Raw genomic sequence first — 22,955 nt, forward strand, 5'->3', positions numbered from 1 at the left:
GTCTCAGGTGCATAAAATGAAAGTAAGTCTGTGTCATATAGATTCAACGGGTAGGAAACAGTTGCAAGTAGTGGAGCATATGGTCTATCGTAAAGTTCTAGAAGCTTCCTCCATGCCTTATGCAGAAGGATGTAATAATCAGAAGGGCAGGATTTTGGGTTTTTTTCTTTTCAACAGCTGTAACAAAAGGGCTTAGTAAGTTATTGCACGGTCACCGGCAGACAGACCTAAGGGTCCTCTGCCAAATACGGGACCAAATACGAGGCAGTTTCAAATTAGATGCTAAACATGGATGCACCGAACCAAAGATATACCCCATGTGACATACATCTCAGCAGGGTTTTTTGTATGATTTTTTTCCCTGAAATATTCAGGGTCTTTTCCTGAGACGTTTAAGGCATCTCAGGACAAGGGCTCACTGTCAGTGAACCCTAAATGGATATTATATTTGTTATAGCATCACATCTGAGGGAAATAAAAATTGGACAACAACAGGAAGAGCACATGGATGACTACTATCATGTACCATTCAAAGAATAATTTGACAAGACATGAGAAGGTATAGAATTTAGCAGACAGCAATATGATGGGCAAAACTAACAAGTATCAATCTGCCATGCTTTATGTGCAAGTTATTCCCCTTTAGAGTGAATGCAACTGAAGTAACAAGTCCTGAGAATTTTTCCTTGTCGATTCTCTATGCAAACCTTAAAATATCACCATAACACAGTATTTTTAAATTTTTCTCTTTTTTTTTTATTTCTTATTGTTACCACAGCACCCAGACTATGTCATAAACCAGGTTCTCAATATATTGAACACCTACACTACGCAGAACAAACAGCTCCCACCTGAAATGACTAACATTGTAACTAAGTAAGTGTATGGAAAACTCAGGCCCAAAGAAGCTACAAATCCTGTCTACAGTCAATGAGAAAGGCTCTGGCAGAAGCTGTTGGAGAATTCCAGGATCAAATCTGGAATCACTGGAGTCAGCTGCAAAACTGTCACTACCTTCAGTGAAACCAGGGCTGAAAACATACATTTCTGCTTTATAGCCCTTTGCTCAGACAACTCAAACCTGGCATTTCATAAGTTTTCTTATTTCTACTCCTTTTTCTTCTGCATCAAACACGTTTGTCCTGTACCTTCTGTTCATGAACGGATACTTTTATAATATAATTAGGATACAACTATGCATAATTTTATTAGTCTCTGTCCAAGTGTTCACTAGTTAAAGTATGAAATCTTTCACAAGGATATATCCAGAATTTATACTTCAAGGCTTTTTCATAATATGCCCTGCTTTGAAATGTTATTTCAATGCTTCTTGTTCTTTATCCTGCATTTCTACTGGTGCATTTAATAAGATTTGGCTTTCAGACTTAAGTTTCTTCTTTAAAATAAGGAGAATTAGTGCACTTGGGATATAGGACACTCCACGTAATACTGCTGGCAGGCCAAGATAGAGCCACCTGAAATAAAGAATGAGCTTCATTAAACATATGCATTTTTGAAAAAAATAGCAAAACTATTCAGCATACATTGTTTTGCAACAATTGCCCAGCCACTCTAAAGCTTGTGCCCTGATCCTTTTGGATCTCACAGAAGATGAATCAATATGAGAACAGAGAAGATGTCAGTGTCAGCGAAATGGCTATTTACATCACCCAATTTTCGGTAACTCATTTAGCTAGCAAAGTCAGCCAGCTCGTACCCTTATGGCTTTCTCCAAGGAGAAAAGAGAGAGCCCTGAAAAGGGCAGCTCAGGCCACCTGAGTAACACTTCCAGGTGTACCTGAGCTAGCCTTCTTCCAAATCAACCTTAACACAGTACTAAAAGGAATCAGCCTGAGGCCATTAGTTCAACAAGACTCTCATCAAATTTCCCACAAGTGTTCCTTGAAGGACTACAAAGGCATGAAGTGTAGAATCCTGGGCCAGTTTCCAACTTGGGTAACTATATCCTCTCTATAAATGTCTCCTCTATTTTAGTTCAAGTACTATTTCAATCATTTTCTGTTCAAAGACATTGCATAGTCAGCCATTAAATATTTTTCCCACAAGGGATTACTGCTTTAAATTTTTTATCAGAATTCAGTGCTTTAGGGTCTGTTCTTATGAAAGGCCATTAGTGAATGTAATTAGGGCACCAGAACATTTCTGTTCAAAGGGTGTTCCAATGTCTGCGACAAAGGTTGTATTTGACAATTAAAGCCAATGCCAAAGAAAACTGTTGTGTCAAACATCTAACACAGGAGCAGCTAGTCTATTAGGAAAAGATAAAGAGTGTAAAATTCTATCTCTATGCATGTAATAACACAGTAAGAAGGAAAAATGAAAATAAAGTAGAAAATATACCTGTATGTGACAATGTCATACATCCGACATGCTCCTTCTCCACCACAAGTCATACTACCCCATTTCAAGCAAGTGGTATCTATCAAAGCTCCAAAATAAATGGGAGATGGAATTCCAGCTAAAAATAATATTAGCAACATTTTTTTGAATAGCATATTTCTTCTAATTAGCAGATACACTGTAGAACCAATGTTGTTTCTCACCTACTCCATCTGTCCTGTCCTCTTTCCGCATGAACCATATTGTTTCTTATGTTTCTCTCTTCTTCCTTAATCCAGCTACCCTCAATCAAATACTTTCTTTCCTGTTTAACAGTATATACTTGCTACAATATGGACTGTGATTCCTATTCAAAAGTCAACGTTTTCTCTCATCAGAGTGATTTATGTGTTCAATAAACATATAACAAGAGCGAAGGAATGTAAAGTGGCTTTCAGATGAGCAGCAGATGTAGTCAGCCTACTACCCAGTATAAATAAATGCAAACTGAAAGCTGTTCCAATTTTCCATGCCGTCTAGATCTGTACAAAACCCCAAATTCTTCCTGATCAAAGGCGCTCCAGAGAAGTAGACTCTTGTGCCATGCCCATAGCTCTGATATGATCCTTATCTAGCTCTAGATCAGACCTAACTATGCTTCTGAAGTGCGTTAGAGCTTTTCTTACCAAATACTCTTGAAGCTAGTCCATGGATACCCACTCCAAATGACTTTTCTTCAGGCTTTAGAGATCTGTATGATAATTAAATTGTACACCAATTAGTGGTGGTGACATTAATAAGAAATGTTTACCTCTGGGTTTTTTAATCAAACTCTTCACCACATTAAGCCCAAACCATTCTAATTAGAGCATTGGTTGAAAGAGTTCATTATCCTCATTAGGTGACGTTTATTGAAGTTCCTGAACTAGAACTGCCAAATCACAAAAGGAAAAGCTGTTGGCCTGGTATCATCCACTTGGACTGAGGCCAGCGCAAAGTGCAAGGTAGTTGTGTCATAATCAACATCACATTGATGTGATCAATACACACATGGGTATCACACACCTCTCGCTATCTCAGCGCACTGACTCAGTGGGCCTACATTAACTCAGGATACAGCTGATAGCCAGAAGCAACAACAGGCTATAAAGCTGACACGATACTTAACCTTAACACAGAGCAGAAATGACATAACAGCTTTCTGTGCTTCCTCCCTTCACAGGCAAACTAACACATTTTTAATTCCTGGGGGTGTTTAACCTCAGCATAAAAAAATACAGTAGGTTTCTTAAGATAAGGACATTTTACTGTACCTTATTAAGACCATGTACCCAGGCATGGCTGCTAAGGAAAAAATGAAGCTGCAGACTAATGACAATACTAAAAAATAACGAAGCATCTTGTCACAGTTTTCTTCTCCATCACACTGGCCCAGAATCGCAGAGACATTTTGAGATGAAAGCCCTGTGGCTGCAACACAGGTGCAGTTTTCAAATACCTGTCAAAAGAGTATTTTAATCACACAGATTGTCAAAATTCACGCACTTACTGTAAAACTTGCATGGTTGGCGCCTAGCCCACTCTCTCCTGCACTTGAGTATGTTACACATGTGCAGCATTGCATGGTGGCTTCTCTCCCTGTCTGCCAGGCATAGATCCAACCATCATCTGTATGTGGTGTATGTGGTTAGAAAGCAGGAGGGAGCTATGGTCCTCCTATGCAGTGGCGACTATGCTTCCTCAAGGAGGCCATGATCAAGAGAGCCCTTATATTTCCCAGCAGAGTCTGGTTATGTAGTCCATCCAGTGCCAACAGATCTGACCCTCTTTTTCATAACCTAGTGTGTGGTCTTTCATATGCCAAAAGACAAGCCAGAGATGTTTGATTGAGGCTGTGTTGCACTATTCTTGCTTCTACTGAAAACACTGAGATTATTGCCAGAATGAGGGTTCTCAAATGTCAGCCAAGGTGAGCAAGGGCATCAGTGTCTGGCCCTTACTATCATCTAATACTTTTCTAAAATATTTGTGAAGTGCAGAGGCTTTCTAAAAGCTGTATGATTTTGGGTTTTATTGAGCTCATTTTTCAATTGTTTTCAATCTGATTAGAATTTATAGTTTTTTTATGGAAAATACATTATTAATTAAGATAATAAACGTTCTATAATACCTGGTTACTTGCTTACATCTACAGGATAAAAGATTATTAATTCCATGCTATGGAATTTTACCTTGGCTGAAATATTCTTGGGCACTCAGGTTTCCAGCAGGCAATAATTTCTCACTCCATTTTGAGCATTTAAGATTCTTTCAATTATTAGAAGAAAAGGAGATTCCTTCATTATATTCTTTAATTTACACTGATGTTCATATTCAGTTTGGAATTTCTGTTGCCGCTCAATGGATTTGTCCAACACAATAATCACCCTATATATCCAATCAAATGTACATGTATGGATATTTCCCACCCTATATTGATATGGATGTTTCTCACCTACTATATTTCATAGTTACAGCACAATAAAAAGTATGCTTTACCACACTTTTTCCAGTTCCTCCTGAGGCTTTACACCCAGCAAGACAAGGTGATACATAAGTGATTCCATTGTTCCCACAAACAGGGTCCCATACTTTAAGTGGGCAATCACAATCCCTGTTGCAGCCAGCAAGCAGAGTATTTTCTGCATATGAAACTTGTTCTATTCTGAAATACATTTAGAAGATGAATAAATATTTCAGTAATGAAATACCTACAGTAACCTTTTGCAATTCTTAAGATTCTATTCTAGCTCAAGTGTTGATCCAGGACACAATCCTACATGTTCCTGTCCTGGAGTCATGCCTTTCTGTATCTTTCTATATAAATATCATCAATTCATAGATAGGTATGCATACCCTACAGCATTTTTCTCATTTATGGCATGTATGTTCTTGCTTGTTTATAAGTGTTACATACGTACCTACATGTGCCTTTTACAGTCACACAACCCTTCCCGATGATTAATAGTAGGCTTCAAATCAAGAAACTGCAGATAAAATATCCTCTGATAACTCAATAGCAATCAGATTCCAGTAAATCAACATAAGATAAAGGTAGGGGATTGTCCATTTTTATTCTGAAACTGCATTCATGTATGCCTAATTCAATTGACAACTTTTTATTTTCACCTGCAGTTACATGACTTGAATGTATAATTATATTAGTAAAAGAATTAATATGGACATGCAATTGCACAAGTCTTGATGTGGATATCTTTTTAAATGCACTTTATTGTTTAAAACAGGTATAACAGAAGATAGACCTACTGTCTCATGCAAGTGAAAGGCCTTGAGAATTTAGACAATGAATCTAAAATGTTGCAAAGCTGTGGAGTCCCTGGCTGATTCTTGCCAAGAAAAATCATTCCAGTGCCCTAAGACATAAGTTCTCTTGTGTTTTAAAGAACGTACCCTTCATAGGAAACTGTTAGGCCAGCAACTGGTGAAGTATCACAGACAGTCCAATAGGCAGCAAAGTAGAGAAGGTATTCCAGTAAAGATACCCAAAATGCTATGTTCGCAGCCTGATAGATATTTATCTTGAATTTCTTCATGAATAAGCCTCCAAAAAAATACCCGACGCATATAACTGGTAAGTTGTAAACACCTATTTAAACAAGTGAAACTTCCATGTTAAAATAAAGGAGACCGTCAAAGCTACTTATAAAGGAAGACTGTGCTTAGTGAAGACATAGACTGTCTGTGTATACCGAATAATTAAAGTACAGTCAGAAATAGGTCTCTACTGGTTCCCTTGCATACCCAAAACATCTGCCAAAGTCAACAGCAGTTGGGAACTGCTTGGAGAGTGAGCTAGAGGGTAGGACTGAAATACTGAAATGACTGATTGGAAAATTGCAATCTGGAGCTGCAGTCTAGTTCCAAGACAAAAAAAAAAAAAAAAAAATAGGCAGGTTTTCAATACAGCCTCCCTAGCTGAGAGGAACTCAACAGGAAGATAGGCTAGGTGGAACACATCTTGGTGCACCCTGGCCATCACAGAAAGGAGGAACAGACTTTCAGTTTTGATATGGGATTACTGAACATGTTCTCATGTCTCATGCTTTTGCTGTTTGGTACTTTAATGAAGCAAAGATTGACTGAAAGACATTTAGGAAGATGTGTGTTTTATACAACCATCACATGGCGTGGTTGGCTTTGCTTACAGCAATGTTGGTTCTCTAACAGTACTTGACTTGGGGTCATGGGTGGGCATGGATAATGTGGGGAAAAGGAAGGCTATCAAACCTGAATTTGGATCCTCTCAATGTAGCACGTATTTCAGTATAGAAAACTGCACTGCTAGGCTGTTTTTCAGACAATGTCAACACAACCCAGATAAGATGTATGATATTTATGAGTCTTTGGATACACAGCTTCAAAATGCTGGAAACAGAAGGCAATACTAATACTCATCAGGTCTGGCACATTCTGTGTGGCAGGTTTTAAAGAAAATTGTATAGTACTGTGAAAGATGAGCACTGAGTTAAGGAAGAGAACTATGGCTAGATATATTTGAAAAGGATTCTTCTATAATGATTAAATAAATTCTAGTCTAATTGAGTCACTGCAGTTAAACAAGGGAACGCTGAGAATTTAAGACATGTTAAAAACAGAATCATAGAAAAGCTCATACAGTTTCAGGATATTTGCTTTGTGCTACAACTACTCGCTGTTACCATTTCCCAATGCATGAACACCTCGTCCTCACTCTTAAAAAAACACAAGCTAATAACGAAGAGACAAAAAAAGACAGCTCTTTGGTCAGTGCTTTCCTCCCATGGCGTTCTGCATATGGAAGAGGATCTGAGGCTTTCAGAAAGCCCAAGACCAATACCTGAGTAGTGGAGATGATGGAAAGTGTTGAAAATCGCTGGCAGTTTTAGCTGTGCATAGTTCAACTCAACTATGTCTTCAGATTGCTAGTGACATCATTTTCATGAACATGAAATCTACATTCTGCTTTATAGTATACATTTTAATCAAGATAATATAAACACTGGGCCCACACTCTCTTGATGGAAATTAGCACAACCTATTTGAGGTCAGTGGTGCAAATTTCATACTGGCTGAACTTTCTGGGCCAATTCAAAACATAAGAATTAGATTATAAAATACTGCACAGAAAATTAGGAGACGCTTAGCAGGAAATGCATGATTATCTAGAAATGCTCTGTAGTGTGGAATCTCTCATTGATAAGAGCATTTGACCGTAGTATGTATATGTATACATATACACATGAACATATTTATATATATTATAAAAAAAAGAGAGGGAATTTGCATAGATGTCACTAGTTGGTAGAACAGAGCAAAGTAAAATGCAAACATACCAATTAAAAAGATGGCATCTGATGCAGATTTTCCAAACTGCTGTTCCAGATATTTGGGCATGAAAGATATCATGCCATTGAAGGCACTGAACTGTAACACAGTTATGCATATAAACAACATATAAACTGGGTTGCAAAACAGAGCCTTGAGGAAGGGGATGAAATCTGGAATGAAATAATGTAATGAGTTAGTGTGGTGCTTTATGAAAAGAATCACCCGTTACTCAGTGTGGCTGAAGGGGGAAGAGGGTAACACAAATGGTCCTTAACTGGACCAGGCTGATTCTTGTGCTTTGCCGGACACGAAAGGCCAATGACTTGCTTAGCCCAGGCTACCCCACCGTGTCTCTTCCACACAAAGATAACCTCACACACACACACACATACACCCCAATGCATGCTGCTGCTTATAAAACAAAAATCACAGTAATAACCTTATTGTAAAAGTTTCCTGAAACTTTTTAGGTGTATAATTACTGAACTTTACACCTACAGATTTGCAGCAGCAGCTATTCCTGTATCTTTCCTACTCCTTTTTCTCTCATCCCATGTCAGCAGAGCATTCACCAAAATCCCTTTCCTGCATCTGGCATGTACGAGGGGGCAGGGGTGTAAACACACCAGATGGCTGTGACAACCTGCTCACAGAAACTTGATCATGGATTTTAGTTATTGCTACTATCAGTGATGGGGCAGAAGAGGCCTGAAGATGGATGTGACCACAGTTATTCCTACTGTAATCTCGAAGTCTGGATTCACCAGTCTTCAGCCAATTAAATGTCTCAGTAATTGACACAGGTCTTTGTGTCATGCCCATTAAGTCAGGATCTGAACCATAAAAAACCCCACAGTTCCTCTTTGTCTAACATTCACTATTAATTAATGTGCTGAGCTATTGTCAAGAAACTCTGCAGAAAAACATAAGCATCTGTAAAACAATGACCATGCTTCACTAAAGTGGTCACCACTTAGGACAGTTACATATCTCTCAGAGGTAGGCAAGTATCTTACTAGAAAAGGATCTGTATGCAAGTCTTGCAAAACTGAGTCAAATATCTGAAACACTATAAATAGGCTGTATTATTTTAATATATATCATATATATTTATATATATGTCAGTTTATAATCAGAGCTTTCTGAGGAAGAGATTTCTTTTGACTATAAATACTTCAATTTTTAACTTGAAATCCTTGGCAATTAAAAAGCTGTCTGAGCACGTCCTGGTCAATAGGCTCTAAGTGTCCCTGCTTGAGCAAGGGGTTGGACCAGGTGACCTTCAGAGGTCCATTCCAACCTCAACCATTCTGTGAAATGAGAAGACTGTTAGTTCAGGATATTCAGGGACAGTGGACATTCACACCAACACAAGGAGGGGATGATGAAGAAAACGTAAGCTCTGAAGAGCCTCTGGAGTACTAGGACCCACAGCCCGAGCTAGAAACCTTTCCTCACCAGACCAGTACTTTATTCATGGATTCATTTAAGGCTACATGACAGCAGAGAAAGATGCCATGTTTATCAATGTTGCAACATCAGCTGGGATCTGAGTACTCGCTCTCAGTATAGTGAATTTGCAGGACTCATCTTGAAACACCACGGAAAGCTAGCTGGCACTTGGCATTTTCTGAAAATGAAGGTCCTGTCAAGGGGCCCTGAACTGGGTATACAGAATCATGAGACTACTCTGAAGATCATAGCCTTTGACATATTTTATTCACTTACTTTTCCAACTAGCAAAAAAAAATGGGGGAAAAAAATAGCTTCCTAAAGATATATAGATCTGAAAGACCACAGATGTGAAAGTTGCCAATGGTAACATGAATAAATGTAGGTCAAATAGATCCTTGTTCAACAGCCATGAAATGTTTATGAGACACTTAAGCGCCTGTCAATTCCCATTCATGGCTTTAAGTTGGACTTCAGAAATGCACAAGACTTATGCTGGTTTTCTGTTTTCTTCACAATGAATGTGGACTACAAGCAACTAATATCTGCAACTTGTCCACAGCACACCGACTGTAATATTCTTAACCAGATTTCAGTGTATTAATCCCCTATGTGGAAGAAAAGATCCAGATCTACATACACCTAAAATGCAGGAGTGGGGAAGAAGTGAATTCAGATCCTGGATCTATGAAATTAGCTTTCTTCCTAATTCCTAAGAAGCCATTCTAAGTCACTATGCAAATCCTCTATACTTCAGAGAGACGAAAAACAGAGTATGCATTTCATACCTTGGACCCATCTTTACTTACAAAAATACACAGACATGGTTCACATCTTAAGGACTAAAATAAGAAGGAAATAAAATACAACGTAACTTGCCTTTAGCAATTTCATACATGGTCTGTTTGGCTTCATCTTTATCATTTTCTTGCAATGGTACTACACTTTTTTTACTCTTCTCCTCAGATTCATTGCTTTCTCCTTCCTTCACAAGTGACTTGGGCAAAAACCAAAAAGGTATTCCCGCAAGAAGATTCAGTGATGCACAAACCAAAATGCCCAGCCACCATGCTCCAACCCACCGGGCATCAGTAGCTGTTATAGTTATGTCCTCTATTAGAAAAAAGAAAAAAAAATAAAGAAAAAAAAACCCACAAGAAACAACACATTCTTTGCTGTCATTTTGTGTTTTCCTAGTCATCTCTGACGTGATATATTAAAAGCATTTTAAAGATTCTTAAAATGAGACTGATGAAAGAGAATAGTCTCCAGTCTTCTATTCTAATGTTGCTAATTTTCTGACAAATTTAGGTGGTTTATATTAAATTCATTCTAGTCCTTTCCTTTGTTAAGCCAGGTGACACAATTGTTCGTCAAATAATTTTGATGCAGATTCATTTGTGTATGTATGCATTCAATATTATCGGATATTGTACACAGATTTGCCATTCTAAAAGAAAAAACCAGCAAACTCATAGAATTAAGACATCTCATATTAGCAAAGAAACATCTTTTAGTGCTGATAAATACACCATCATACCTACCAATTTATAGGTAAGATTTTATATATTTATTCATTACCTGCATCTACTGATTCCAGATCAACAAACAGTTCTGCACAGAATGATGCCAACAAGAAACCAAGGAAGGGGCCAATTACGGTTGCTGTATGTAGACATCCTAGAGTACGAAAAGGAGAAAATATACTAAATTAGAGCCTGGACACAATAATGTTCTTGGAATTGTTATATATGCTTAGGACAGCTCTACTGAACCGACATTTGCTCCTAAAAATGGCTTCATTTCAACAAGTTAATCTCTAGTTAGATTACAAATTCTACAGTATTATTATTTTGATAAGGCAATAATTTCTGTCTTCTCTCTTCCTTTACTGGACTGAAGGGAGTCATAATAGTCCTCTCTTTTGCTTTTGTTTGTGTGTACTTGTCTCCAGGGGAGAGGAGTTATCACAGCAGGGTAGATTTACCCAAGTAGAAAGGTGAATTCTCTGCTTTGGCAAAATCCTCCAAATATGAAATGCCTAAAGGCATGATGGGGGTTTCACCCATTCCTCGTACTATGTTTCCAACCATCACAAATATCCACAGCAAGGACCCAGGCTCTTTTTCACATTCTGTGAATAAAATAAGAATCCATAATTAATATTTTAATTCTAACTATTAATTAAATTCTGGAGACAAAGAATTGACCAAAAGCTTAAACTTTAGTGGATATGTCTGTCCTGTAAAACAGGGAAATAAGTAGCTGTGATACTTGAAAGGCTCCAGCACCAGAAGCTGTTGCACTTGCTGGACTAGGTTTAAATCCCTCCCCTCTCCATGCCATACCTTATCTAACCACCTGGCAGTCCAACCACTGCATAAGCTAGGCCCTTCCCTTTACTCATCTCCCCACCAAAACTGCCATTTTCATGTCAGTGAAGAGAAGACAGTCCCTGAACAACAGTGATGAAGTGATGAAAAACCATGCCTGACTAACCTGATCACCTTCTACAACAAAGTAATACTTTCTGTTGACATAGGGAGGGCAGTGGGTGTTTTTCACATGGACTTCAGCAAAGCATTTGCCACTGTTTCCCATAGCCTCCTCCTAGACAAATTGGCAAGACTGGATGGACAGTCTGAGAGGTGGCTGGGGAACTGGCTCACAGGCCACACTCAGAGGGTGGTGATCAGTGACTTTCAGTCAGGCTGGCAGCCTGTCACAAGTGAGGTACCCCAGGGACCAATACTGGTCCCCACACTATTAAACATCTTCGTAAATTATCTGGATGATGCAATGGAAAGCACTCTCACCAAGTTTGCTGGTGACACCAAACTGGATAGTGAGCTGGACACATTAGGAGGGAGAGCCATCCTACAGAGAGACCTGGGCAGGCTAGCAAGAACAGCATGACCATCTCTGTGAAATTCAGGAGTCTTTTGCAATGTTTTGGGTAGTTGTTGCATAAAGCCCATACATTGTCATTTGATTACAAGAACATTGCCATTTGGTTATAAGAGCATTGTCTGAAACAAACCAGACAACTCCCTGATTTCACAGGTGCCACCATTTGCTTAAAAGAAAGCCATGCCAGTGCGGAAGATGTGGTGGTGTTCTACCTTTGCATGGAATGAGATTTCTGAGCTTTTCAGCTTCTTTGCCTTGATTCAGACTGCTAACTTTTGATTCACTATTGTTCATAAGCCCCCAGAAAAGCACATGGAGAGTAAATTCATCTGTGTCTAAATCACTGGCTGTATGCCAGTAACTTCAATTGGCACTCTACACAACAGTCCTCACCACCTGGAAACCCCAGCTTAGACCCTTACCTCAGAGCTCTGTTCTAGCACTACAGATTTTTGCCTTGCATGTCAATGACCTCCCTATCCAGAGATTTCATCTGTCCTGATGCTACCTGTTCAGGTATTCAATTTCAGATTTGGGACAGCTTGAGTACAATGCAAATTCTGATTTGGAAAGTAACATACAAATTCTACCATATTTGGTGCATGTCACCAAATGTTACAGAAAGGTTTTGTACCTCCATCACACCTCTTCAACTCAGAAGGTCAGTGCTTCCCTGAGAAGGCACCCACTGGCACATAGCCTGCAATTTGCCTGTCTGGGCAGGGCTCGGAGGAACTATCTGACTCACTGAGCTTTATACAAATCTTGATCAAAATCAAGATCCAGAACGATATATATGGCCAGTCTGCAGAATCTACCTGGGGATCCCGCTCTCATTTTATTCACATCTGTCCTCCTACGTAACTCAGCAGAATACTGTGCTGCAGCACAATCATGTTGGTCCCACATCAGGACAGGTGTATCAGGCACTATATGACCTTTAGTACTTTCTTTCCCTCCCTGAACTTGAATTTCTTCGTCTCATACAGTCTGCTTCAGGTTCCACTGTTCTCCGTGGTCCACTTTGTCATGCTGAGACTTCTCAGTGCCAATTCGTTAACAAGTGAAAACTGGCTTTGTTAGCAGGACCTGATGACTTTCTGAATGAAAGTATTACTGTCCAGAGATCAAGCCTGGGTTTCCTATATCAATGTCAGACTGCTGTCAGCAAACATGGGCAAAGCAATCCACATGCAGATGTGGTCAAATTTAAACCAGTTTTTGCATCATACAGGGGTTGGACTCATATGTATGAACATCACAGTTTTGCTTGTCCATAAACTAATAGGGAAATTATCACCTTACCCAAGTATTGCCATAGGCTTGAGGACCTATGGGTTCTAATGTGTATATTGAATGGCTGTATAATTTACAAGAAAATGCTCTACCTATCTATACCTTAGTTTGTGCATTTATAAAATAAAGAAAAACACTATCTGAAATCTTCAAATGAAAGATTAAGACCAAGTGCTATCAAATATAAACTTTTCTCAACTTTTCTTTGTGAGGATGGAAAAATTAATGCCTTAAGTGACATGCAGTCTTGGAAAGCTCGGAAGACACATCCATTACTAAACGGAGACAGAAAACTACAGCACAACATCACATGTTCATACAGTATTACAGCAGTGTGATTCACCTTTATCTAGCACACAATGATGGAACAACCATCACAAAAGACAGCTAACTGTGGGGTTCATCTCACCTAACTTTTGCCATCTACCAATCATCTAAGGTTCCAACAGTCAGTAGGCACATCCAGGAGGTAATCTGACCCACCCTAAAGTAAAGACCCTGAATGTCCTTACAGCAAGTGACACACTCTGCAAGAGCTCAGTAGTCTCTTTTGACAACTATCAAGGGAACCTAAAGAGATAATTCAGACTAAATGCTTCCCTTTAAGGTAGCTAAAGACTCAAGACATTAATCCCATCCACAGCATGAGAATTTTGTATGTGATCATTTAACAGTTGCTTCTGAGCCTTTTGACTCCATAATAGTTACTTTATAAGCCTGTTGCCAGTGCACATAGATCTTTCAGTCTGCCAGGTAAGTTTTAGCCTAGTTTAAACTATTTTCTCTTTTCTCTAAATGAAAATGGATCTATGTTTTTGCTTTACCTCTATTTCTTATGTGGTACAATGAAAAAGCATCCTGATCCCATTTACTCGTTGTCCAACTATGTTTCCTACCTCCTCGCAGTATCATAGTATTTCAAGTCAAAAAGAGGAACATTTGTGAGAACCACCTGGTGTTTTATTTCCCCAAAGTGGACTGGCAGTGTTGTTAACCAAGGTGTTGGGATCTGTGAAAACTGCATGAAAAAAAAGTTACAGCTCTGGAGTCACAGACTAAAGAAGCAAGAAGGCTAGGAAATTTCCTGACTTCTAGGTTTTTTTTTTTCCTGACTTCTAGTTTTTATGCCTGCAAAAGGTACTGATCAAAAGCAGGATCCTGAAATAAAAATAAAAACCTATTTACTTAAACACTATAAAAACTGAGGAAGAAGTATTAATAGACATAGGAAGAGTCATACCTGTTGATGGTTCCTCTGTAGGTAAAGAGATCAAGCTTTGATTAACAAGGCACAGAGGCACAACTGAAAAATTCTCCCATTGTGAAATACTGCTCTCAATATGATACCTGTTTGAATCAAAGGAAATCATGTGTATGTTAAGAAGAAATACATCAGAACCGCCTCATAAATCTGTACTTCAGTAATGAAGCTACCTATAAGAAGAGTGTGTAGCTATAGGAAGAAGGAAACCTGCATCAAAAGTTAACTGAGCCTTAGTAACAAACCAGGCTAGGGACAAAGGAACTCTAGCAGGGCATCAGCCCAGTGTTTTATCCAGTCTGTTATCCAGCCTCTAACATAAACTTGTAACATGCTTCAGGAGGAGCTGATGAAAAATTCTAATGAAATTCCTCGTATCATCTTCTCTCCTACTCTTCTTATATTCTAATATAATTTACACCCTAAGCAGAGGGTGCCACCAAGGCTGTCAGAGCCATACCACATTGGACATAACAAGATTAGAGGATCTTCCTTTCTCAAAAGATTATTATTTTTTTAAACCAAGAAAAAATACTGAAAAAGTTGTTAAAGAACCATTATGACCTGTAAAGGCCTTGCAACACAGCAGGCAGGTATGATCTGTCATGCAGGCTCCAGACCAAAGACATCTTTAAAAATAACCTTGTTTTGCCCATCCAGGTAGATAAGAGCTAGCAGTGTAATGTGACAGTATCACAGGCCACTGTTTCTTCAGAGAGTTCACACCAGAGGTAGCACAAGGATGAAGGCAAGGTCAAGGGAAGGTGCCCAGCAGAGGGGTGACTCTCCTCAGGAAGCGATGACTGACTTTTGAAGCCATCTCAGGAGCAAAATGAAACAAGCTGCTCTACAATTACCATACCCTACCCACACTCAGCAACGTCTCTCTCAATAAACAATATTATTTCAGTGGGAGAAGTTGTGGATTAAGGCAAGTAAGGATCACAGAAGCTGCTTGAGCTAAACAAAATACTCACCTTCCAAAGAGGAAATGAGGAAGTGATATCAAAAGACACCCAAATGACAGAACTGTGCAGCCCAACGCAATTATTCTGGGTCTGTGAAGCTTTGCTCCGAAGTAGCTCACAAATGCTATCAGCAGCAAGTTGCCTGCAAAAAGAACCTGGTTCATATTTACAAACCAAGGCATCCTTATACCTTTTCAAGTACAACACAAATTTTAGTATACCTTGTTAGCTCAACGTCTGTTGCTTCTCTTGTCTTGTACAAACTGTAACTAGACAGGGAACTGCCTAAACGATATGGTAATTCCTTGCTGTCAGCTTTTTGCAAAAGAGTTACACAACATGGAAAGAGCATGAGAATAGAAGGCAGAATAGAAAAGAGATCGCGGTGAGAGAGATTTTTGACTGCACCTATCTAGAGAAGAAAAAGAAACTACTTTACACAGAGACCAGGCCTAGAGGCTGCAGAATAATAGCTGGTTTAGGAAGTTATTCTAGGATACTCTAGTTCGCAACATGTAGGAAAACAGAGAAATATATATCCAAGTGGTTTTATACTGAAAATAATTAACTAAAGATGACATACAGAGAGAAAAGGAATAATAACATATTATTAATTTCAGTAATAGTTTCAAAGGAGAAAAAAAATACAGAGTTTAGTACCTAGGACCATTTAAAAACATAAATGAGCTAAAAATCTCCATTGTCCTCAACTTCCAGTTCAGAATCAGCTGATTTTCTCTAATCTTCATTTATTACTATGCAAATAAGAAAAGAGCCAGGCTTCCTGTCATGAATCAGGCCCTATAATAACATCAGTTTAGAAATTGTACACCTACTAATTTTTTGATCTTTTGCATCAAAAGAACAAAACCATGCCTCTTAGTGATGAGCAGCATGCTCTGAAAGAACATAACATCTGGGGTTTTGTGTATGATTGCTAGAAAGACTGTATTGAACCTGTGGTTTGAATGACACTTAAAGATGTATACTTACATCATTAGGACTTACATGGTCCTCATAAATTATGTCTGCCACATATGCTGGCTCTTCATCATTTCAAGTATTATTTTGATTATTCATAGTTATTTTACATCCTTGGAGATAAGAATGCCACAACTTGTTATAGAGTTATAGAGTCCATATGAGAGGATAATTTATTTCAAATAATAAGCCTTTTACACACCACTCCACCAGTCTTGGCCATTTCATATTGCTTAAAGTCTCCTCCTTATCAAAGCAAAAATATATTCTGGGTATTCCTCCTGTAGCATAACTTTGAGCTGCCCCATCAGACTGCTTTGCAGGAAGCAGCATGGTGTTGCCAGCAGTTTCTTCTTCTTGCACATGCAGATATAGGAGACAGGGGAAAAAAAGCCTTGTCTCCCCTCCCCATCAGTGTATATGACCCTTTTCAGATCATTTCCTCAGCTGAGCCAGGGATAACGATCCACATTGTACCATTTATAAATGGTATAAAACACATCCTCTAAAGATCTTTATTTAGATGGGTTTGAGCTATCAGGCCTTTTGTTTGACATTTTTGGCAATGACAAGACAGAAGTTTGTCACTGGGCAATAAAACTCACTGATAGGCAAGGCAAGTTTCACTAAAAGTAGAACTGGAAACTTTCTTTACACTTGTACAGGTATGAAATCTTGAAATACTGTTGATTCTGAGTAAGGAGACAACCCACTCCAACCAACTTTGGGACTGATTGAAAGAACTGTAAAATGCTACATATGACCTTAAATTCAAACAAAGTTTATAAAATCTTTCTGGTTTGTTCAGAAAAATTCAACATAAAGCTCATAAAGTATTTCTATTTTGTTAGTTGCTCTGTCATATCTTACAACAGTGCAGAAATTAGCTGAACCAGCTTTTAAGCCTAAACTCCCTCATTTAAGTTGTCCTGTTAGTTTCCAAGGCACTAAATGTGTAAGTACCAGCTGACACAGTAGGAGAGAGTTGGTCACTTACAGTAATCCACAGATTGCTATGGACACGAGGGTCACTAGTACATGCTCAGCCCATGTATTATATTTTCAAAGAATAAGAAATAGTAAAATGATTGATTACCAATTTCAAAGCTTCCATTAATGATCCCCACTAAAGAAGCTGGAATATTAAACTGTTTCTCTATCTGTGTGTACATGCTGTTCATGTAAGCACCAGACATCGTTTTACCAACATATGCAAGTGATAGTGACAGCAGAAACACCTAGGAAGGAAAGAGGACAACGCATAAAGAATTCAAATTATACATTTAGGAATATTCCATGGTTATTTTCCCCATCAAAGATGTGCTCCCAACTGACACAAGTGAACAGTTCTGTTCCACTGATATGTGTGTAAATCCTATCACCTATCTTTGTGCACAGAAATATGGCTTCTCTAAAAAAAAAAATAAATGTATTTTGTTCTTCACCTGCTCCCATTGACCAAGAAGATCTTCAGATACCTTGAACCCCATTTCCCCAGGCAAGACAGGGAAAGCACAGCCTCTCCCATCACGCATCTGCTGCAGCATTGCCATCTGCAGGACTGAGTAACATCTGCAGCCAGACCAGGATGCAAAGACCTTTGCACCCTTTGCTAATCTGAATGACAAATTACTTGCAGAACTAAGATTGTTTCCTTTAATCGAATTACTTGATCAAGTATCTGCTCTCCCATCTCGGTAGAGGTCATGAGCCCAGAACGAGTCATTTCAAACAGGAGTAAATGATGTATCCTTCTTACAAAAATCTAGTAGCAACTGACAGTAAAAAAATAAATACGAGTATAAGCAGTAGTATTCAAATCCTTCTAACTTTAGGGCTCAACAAACAGTATTTATGAAATGAAATCAATAGTATTTTTAAATATATTTGCCATAAATGCTAAAAAGCATAAATAATGTATCTGAGCTTTGAACTACTGTTAAAACCAAGCTAAATTTTACAATATTTTATACCGCTTCTTTACAACTTGAATAGTCTAGGGTACACCTACAGCCAATTTTTACTGCCATGTCACAATCGGTAAGGCTTATTTCACAGGTTTAAGAAGGAATGGTAAACACGTCACACTAAGGGGGTTACACACATTCAAAGGTGGAGCTTCCAAGGAGCAATCAACCATACTTCCAACACATCACAGAGTGTAAAGTTCAGGGACATAAAAAGCAACACGTGATTGCTTACATACTTGCTTGACCTCGGTTAAGGCATTAAGGATAAGGAAAGAAACAGAGCTTATTCATTCATTTAGTCTGCACTGCAACTTCTACCAAACCACTCTAAGTGCAAGCAATTACAGTTGTGTGTTCATACAAAATTGCTAAAATATTTCTGTACCTTAAGCTTAGAAATGCAGCAGAATTTGTTCCCTGTACGAGGCTTCTCAGCTTCTTTCATGTTGCCTTTTTTAATTGATCCCAACGTCTATTTCTAAGTCTGTCCAATGATCCCGTTACAGTACTAAAATGATGAAAAAAAAAAGAAAGAAACGTTCTTGTCCCATGTTTGATAAAAATAAGATTCCTTCTAAGGTGTTTGACATTTGAGCATTTTAAATAATTTCAAACTGGATTCCAACAAAACTGGATTCCAACAAAACCTACAAGCCTATACACTTTATTCTAATCAAGAAAACTTGACATGTGAACATCAAAGTAACAGCAATCTATTTCTCTTCAGATACTAAATTCTGTCAGCAGATACAACCAGTAAACAAAGAACAGAAAAAAGAGATGTTCTGAGGGCAAGCTAGTTTGTCTGTAATACAGCTTTTCAGCCCCTTCACAAGCATTTGGTACTGACCATTGTAGGAGACCGCATTATGGAGACCTATATGTTTGAGTTGATGTATGCACCTGCCTCCATGGTCTTTATTTACTATGCCTGTCCTTGCTAGCCATAAAAAGAACATTTCGTTCTGCTCTGCATGATCTGTTGAGCTCTCCCCTGTTCCAGTGGCATCAAAATAAATGTGTTAATTTTAATAGAAACCATATTGCAGACTAGGGTCTTGGAATTAAAATTAGGAGGAGAAAAAATAAAACAAAACCCACCAGGCCAAATTAAGTTCTAAATGGAAACAAACCAGACTGTGTTCTGGTTCCCCTCCCAAGATTTGCAAAAACATCCCTCTTTATTTGTCTGCCTAGTTTTAGTCATCTCCATCTCAACTTAATGGTTAGACCTTCTGGTAGTGTTAAGCCACCTGTTTTCTTACACATCTTACATATTTCCAAAAAATGTGTTCAAAGAAGGAGCAATATATTCCAGGAATATACTCACCTGTAAAAGCCTTCACATCTGAGGGTCAGCACAATGAGTTAAACAGAGAGAACACCAGTTTAAAGATTTATCTGTAATGACTGCCACAAAGGCTTCATTAAATCAAGTTATCCAGTGTAGCTCCCTGCTGCCTGATGGAGTAAGCTGGGGAAAACCAGGGCAAGTCAGAGCCCTACCTTGTAGTCGGGATGGATATAGGTTAATTTTCTCTTTTTCAGCTCGAATATGCTTTCAAAGTGCAATCTTGCAGCACCTGCTCTTCTCTATGTTTTCCACTTCAGAATCATGGCTGGGGAGCAAGCTGTCCTTGACAAGCCCACCAATGGGACTGAATTGCCTTTCACATTCTTCAACCCAACACCCTCTCAGTCAATCTCTTCAAACACTAATTTCTACAACAATGTTAATCCTCTCAAATCTGTTTCTTAACTAACTTGATTCCTAGCAAATTAATGGATATTAACTCCTTCTATATCTACCTCCTCTTTTTAGTCTCTAAAGTATAATGCATTATTACAGCATTCCTGGAAATACTTACTTTACAATTAAGTGTAGGTGATCAGCAACTCAGACATTAACTATGATATATAAATAGTCTGTGTTTCTGCTTTGCTTAAAGATGCTTACACAAACTGTGTTCAATCACAGTACTAAACTGTCTTTATACAGCTTTGCACTTTCTGTGCAATTTGGCATCAAAGTTTCTATCCCAGGGAATTGTTTATGCCTTATCTTAATACTACTTTATGCAGACTGTAGTTCACCAGCGATGCCAAAAGGTGAGCAACAGAACAAAAACTGCAGAGGACTTTGTCTGTCCTCTTCTGCTTCTAGGAGCTGGCAATGGGATTCTGTCCCTTACTGTACTAGTCCCTGCATTTCACTACCATACGCAGGGAGCATCATCTGGCTAATTACAGGTTTTCTCTTCTGGTGCTAACAGAAACAAGCCAGCAACCTCTGCCCAAGTTTCTCTCAGGGGCATCAGAAACATCACACTGCCCCTCATATAATTTCAGATGACAAAATGGCAATGTTTGCTTATCTTTTTTATTACCTTCTCTCAGACCAAAAATTATGGTACAAAAAAATGCATTTCAATCCATTTTTTTCTGGGAAGATTATTAAGATTATTGATTTAATAACTAAATAGACAGAAATACTGTTTCTAGCTATGTTCCTGAGGTTGCTTTCCCCAGATTTAAAGTATTTTTGTGGTCACAGTTGATCCAATGGAACAGAAGCCAACACAGACTAACAGCCTAGATTATCAGAGATATAGGTCCGTAACTCACTCAGCTCAGGTGCATTTACACCACACTTTAAATCTAGGTTAAAACTCAAACTACCACTTCTGTGCCTAAAGATGAATCGGTAGTTTTCCCACTCCCTTCTCCCATCTCCCTGCTCTCCATTGTACATTCCTTTTGCTCACCTTGCTTCCACTCTTGGGCTCTCCAGACTCTTCTGCAAACTTTTTTAACTCATTAAACAGGCAAAAATTTGATGCAGGAACAAGATTGCTTTCCAGGCAGTGAGTTGATCTGGCCTGCAGAATGGTTCAACAAGTGTCAGAATCACATAAGCAAAAGAGCAGGAAAGTGGAACCAAGGACATGAGAAGACAGGGGAAAGTGGGGGTGAAGCAGAGTAGGAAAAGATGGAGCGTGAAACCTGTCCATCTGAGCACCAGCAACGTGTTCTGTCACCTCAAATATTCATGGAACTATGGTCTCAAGCCCTATTCTAAGCTGCCCAGGGCAGCCCTGAACACAGCTGGCCAACTAGGATCAGCACAGCTGTAAGGAGATTATCTCCATCAGTGAACATCCATCAGTATCTATTTAGTCAACAGCAAGAGAAGAGGCAGCTTATGCTACTAGGATAGTCACATTGTGATGAAGTTCTGTAACAAACCACTTGAGGAATTTGCACTGGACAGGTGAGACTATTTGTGCAAAAGTTTGCCCTTGGGTTCTGATTGACCTACCAGCTACCATGTAAACACCTACACTTGAATCCAACTCATAAGCCTGTAGTGTTCACTGAAATTTCAGGGAAGAGGTCAATAAAATCCCTCCTTACAGGATCTTGCTTCTTCAACTTCCTCACTGAGTTGGAAACTTATTTATGGCAGACTAAAAGGCTAGCGGTAACTGCCTCTTCCAGCCATCTCCGCTACTGGACTAAATTTCCACAAGCAATCAGACAGACAGACAAGTGACCAGACAACTCATCTCTAGAAGATACCCACTTTACATAGCGCACAAAGAACTAAAGTGTGTCATGTGGACTGAAGTGTGTCATGTGGACTGAAGTGTGCCGTGTGGACTGTTTTAGAACAGGCTATAGCTACAAAGCAGATCTATAAAGTACAGCATCTGATGTAACTGGGGCTGAACAAGGTTGGCTTAAAAACAAAGCAGGTACATCCCGTGTGGATCAAAGCAGGCTTATTCAGAGTAGCTGACAGCAGCAGTCTAGCATTGAGAGACAGGAGTTTGGACCCACCTGTCCTACATGAACTTGTAAATACATTTTATAGTTTTAAACTGTATTTCACCTTAGCTAACCAATACAAAAGAGAACAGCAGCACACAAACATCTGGATTTCAATGTCTATGAAGCAATATTCTGCAAATTGCCTTGCCCAAATCCCAAGGGGACATCCTATTTTCAATGAAAAATGCATCTTCCATTTTGCTTATCTTAGTCATATAGATAAACTGATAAGTCCATGTTCTGTTTACAAAAAGGATTAAAAATCACGTGACGTAACCAAGCAGCGGGCAATTACAGCATCAGAATTTTTAACTAATTTATTTTTCCAGTTGCAAAAAGCATTCTGAAATCTTGTTTTACTAGGCACAGCTCAAACTGTTACTCAAATGCATACACTGTTAGACTGAGACAAAGGAAAATATTCTCATGGCAAAACAATTAGATACTTACCGTTTTGAAAAGGTTTTCAGAAGAAACTGATATTGTGTGCTTAAACTTTGACTTCTATTCTAAACTGTTGAAAATTAACCCAGGTATAGTTACTGCAGAATTTGTGGTTTTGCCAGATTATTTCAGCTG

General features: G+C 38.7%; 1 protein-coding gene across 8 annotated transcripts in view; it reads right to left on the reverse strand.

The window, feature by feature from the left end:
* Nucleotides 1-1,182: 1,182 nt before the first annotated feature.
* SLCO1A2 (solute carrier organic anion transporter family member 1A2) overlaps nt 1,183-22,955 on the reverse strand; it is a 29,666-nt gene continuing 7,893 nt past the window's right edge. The window contains exons 1-16 of one of the 8 annotated variants that reach the window (XM_037389011.1): nt 22,827-22,876; nt 21,311-21,424; nt 18,931-19,053; nt 17,672-17,813; nt 15,604-15,736; nt 14,606-14,712; nt 11,147-11,293; nt 10,741-10,839; nt 10,039-10,272; nt 7,713-7,877; nt 5,791-5,941; nt 4,879-5,044; nt 3,654-3,838; nt 3,027-3,091; nt 2,362-2,479; nt 1,183-1,475 (exon numbers count right to left, since the gene is read on the reverse strand). In XM_037389011.1, coding sequence (XP_037244908.1) covers nt 1,316-1,475; nt 2,362-2,479; nt 3,027-3,091; nt 3,654-3,838; nt 4,879-5,044; nt 5,791-5,941; nt 7,713-7,877; nt 10,039-10,272; nt 10,741-10,839; nt 11,147-11,293; nt 14,606-14,712; nt 15,604-15,736; nt 17,672-17,813; nt 18,931-18,990 — 1,932 coding nt within the window. In that variant the 5' untranslated portion in view covers nt 18,991-19,053; nt 21,311-21,424; nt 22,827-22,876 and the 3' untranslated portion in view covers nt 1,183-1,315. Of the gene's footprint in view, nt 1,476-2,361; nt 2,480-3,026; nt 3,092-3,653; nt 3,839-4,878; nt 5,045-5,790; nt 5,987-7,712; nt 7,878-10,038; nt 10,273-10,740; nt 10,840-11,146; nt 11,294-14,605; nt 14,713-15,603; nt 15,737-17,671; nt 17,814-18,930; nt 19,054-19,875; nt 19,895-20,051; nt 20,189-21,310; nt 21,425-22,826; nt 22,916-22,955 lie in introns of those variants that run through there. The other 7 variants (XM_037389010.1, XM_037389005.1, XM_037389006.1 and 4 more) reach the window with 7 other exon arrangements.

This window comes from Falco rusticolus, chromosome 5 (assembly GCF_015220075.1).
Source record: "Falco rusticolus isolate bFalRus1 chromosome 5, bFalRus1.pri, whole genome shotgun sequence".
Lineage (NCBI taxonomy): Eukaryota > Metazoa > Chordata > Aves > Falconiformes > Falconidae > Falco > Falco rusticolus.